General features: G+C 37.2%; 1 protein-coding gene across 1 annotated transcript; it reads right to left on the reverse strand.

Moving 5' to 3' along the window:
* Window positions 1-1,062: 1,062 nt before the first annotated feature.
* Window positions 1,063-2,806, reverse strand: LOC129579908 (uncharacterized). The gene is made up of 3 exons (XM_055470093.1): window positions 2,333-2,806; window positions 1,421-2,263; window positions 1,063-1,359 (listed from the first exon to the last, which is right to left on the reverse strand). The coding sequence occupies exons 1-3, from the start codon at window positions 2,804-2,806 to the stop codon at window positions 1,063-1,065; spliced, it is 1,614 nt and encodes a 537-aa protein (XP_055326068.1).
* Between the last annotated feature and the right edge of the window lie 151 nt (window positions 2,807-2,957).

Genomic DNA, 2,957 nt, shown 5'->3' on the forward strand with positions numbered 1-2,957 from the left:
AAACAATTAATTTTTTATAATTGCTCGAAAAAACACAAAGAAAATGTGTGAAAATGTCATTCAACTGAAATGTCACTGTAATTACTATATTTCGTAGAAAATCCTTTTTTAATGCTAATTCAGAGTAAATAGCAAGAAGTTTCATGATTTTACGCCATAGTGGCCACGCTTTATTCAACTAATGGTAAATCAATCAACGCATTTTATTATGTGAATATTCTAGATATAAAAAAGTCTTCCTGTGATTTTCTACTCAATCTTTTAGATGCTTTTTGTGGCGACACAAGTTCTTGTACCTATTGCGGCGACTCTGCTCAAAATCGATGACTATAACTTTGACTGGCCACATGAAACTTTTCAGTTTGTATAATTTTTCTGGCGTTAAAATGAATTTTTCGACCGAAAAGACAATAAATGAAATAATGTAACCAACAATCAAAACGTAAAATGGTCCTTGAATATCCTTCAATGAGAATGGTCTGCGACGATTTTCTTGCTGTTGCGTTTGGTTTTGCACGTATGAGTTCATAATGAAAGCCTCTGCTGTTTTCTCATACCATAAACGACTGAAGCCTGGAAATAAAATCTCTTTTAGATGTTTTTTTATCATGCCGATTCAAATGCATAGTCGAACCTCCTTCAGTAAGACGTTGAACGACTTTGTTGAACCGAAATAAGAGCGGCCAGTCTTTGTAAACGATATAGGTGAGGAAATAGTGACGGGGGCATTCTTTGACCAAGTGGAGTTTTGAGCTACCATCTCTATTGAAGTATTTTGTCTGACAAGCGTTTGAGGCAAAAAATAATCAAAAGATCGATTTCAATGTCAAATGGTATCGTGGAATTTTCGGAACTATCCAACCTATACTTTTGGCCGGCGCAAGATACAGGTGGCGCCTCAATAAGATGTATTAGCAATTTGCGGCATTTTTAAGAACTATCAATACTTGTTGTTGTTGTCACGAATTTCGCAACAACAAGAATTATTGATAGTTCCTAAAGTTGCCGCAGTTTCTATTTAGGCGCCACCGCTACTCACTGCCACGTCAAATACATTGGTTCTTATGGCAGAGAAGCATAGGTTAGAACTACCTTTAGTTTAATAAGCACATCTGGATAGCGTTCAATGCTGCACACATCACGAATTTCGGCTACACGATCAAGCGCACTGATTTCAGAATATTCAAGAAATAGTTTATCTTTCAATGATTGTAGTACAGTTGAATTAGTTTGCCAACTTTCAAATGTGTTGAGTAATGATGGTGTCGAAGTGATGATTCGCAAACCAGTACTGTCCAACTCACTAAGGGTGTCAATATTTACATTTGTGGTTTTAGTGTAAGCGGTGTACAACGAGCTCTGTTTAAAATTGAAGATGCAATATTTGATACAGTTATAGTATAACATAATATGACCATACCGCGAATGATCCTCCAATGATGATATTGGCCAAAAGACACACTCCAATTAACAATCGTTCAATCGTCTGTAAAGGTAGAGCTGCGTTCATTCCGATCATCACTTGCCATGTGACGAAAATGATGTCTTTCACTCTAATCTCTTCTTCCACAACGAAACTCTTAAAATCGCGATACAAAAGCGATTCACGCAGGACTCTTCGTTCCAGTTTCTCTTGATGATGCTTGAGTATTGGAAAAATTATGCTTGAACCTGATGTAATCACGAAAAAAATTGACCAGAAATAAACATCGAAACACTTGAAAAAGGTTTTCCATTGCGGTGGTTTTCTGGCAGCCGGCATAACGACGCAAGACTCATCACCATGGGTCGGTGACATATATTCGATGTCGGTGGTTCCATAATTGATAAGAAATCTTCCGTTGAAAGCAACATCGGCTCGGCCATATAGTATATCGCCAAGCGCCCCGGTGAACTCGCCACCCACTTTATATCCGTAAGTATAATTGTCTTTGGGCATTATTGCATTCAGTGTGAAATTCATTTCTTTGGATAAACTTCCAAGTAAAAAACCATCGATACCACCATAGCCGGACATTTTCATGCCTTGAGCGTAATGAGTCTGTGCAAAATATTTTGGAATTTCGCGTACCATCGTTGGACGTCGATTGAATATTGAAACAGTCAGTGGAAAGCTATTGAGAGAATAATCTTTCTGGACAAGCCAGTTGTCCGTATGGTCGAGGTATTTCATGGGGAAACTTCGGTAGATTCCCCATTCATCGACATTTGGATCGGTAATATTTAAGTGGCGTGTATTTGCAAATGGATCAAAGATTCCAACCTACAATTCAGTCAAATTTGATTCTTAATCGCTATTCATCATTTAAAATATATGTAGTTATTTACTTACACTATTTTGTCTGCAAGTGGCAAGAACAATAGCATTCAATATGCCATGAACTTTCCACAGTTTTGCTAAAATTCTGCTAGCCAATCGATCCCAATTGTCATCTTCTATAAGTGGTTCTCTATAGATCAATATGACATAATACGTTCGTTTTGACTGAAATGGATGCTTTGATTTTTTATCGCTTAGAAAATGGTCGATAATTTTGATGTTTGTAGCCAAAACTACGCTTCCACTCGCTGGTTCGTCTTCTCGGTTCCAGTTTTTCTTCAGGATTTGGGCTCGAATATTCAGCTTATCCTCTTCGACGTAATAGGTAGAGTTCCCATGCTTCGATAGTTCTGGATGCCATTGATATGTATTATCATTGAAAATATCTTTTTTATCCGTTTGTTTGTCTTGGACGTTGTATCGAATCTGATGAGTATAATATTCTAGTCCAGTGTGGAGATGAAGATCTTTCACAAAATGACTCATATAAAGGGTCTGCTTATCAAAATCCACTTCACGAACTATTTCCGTTACATTTATATGGCTTCCAACACGCAAAAAATACCACGAAATCAATTCCCATTGCTCTTCCGAAATCTCACAACAAGTTGAAGGTTTGTAAGTATTGTTCAATTTC

Source organism: Sitodiplosis mosellana, unplaced genomic scaffold, assembly GCF_009176505.1.
Source record: "Sitodiplosis mosellana isolate CC-2019 unplaced genomic scaffold, AAFC_SMos_1.0 Smas_scaffold_6742, whole genome shotgun sequence".
NCBI lineage: Eukaryota > Metazoa > Arthropoda > Insecta > Diptera > Cecidomyiidae > Sitodiplosis > Sitodiplosis mosellana.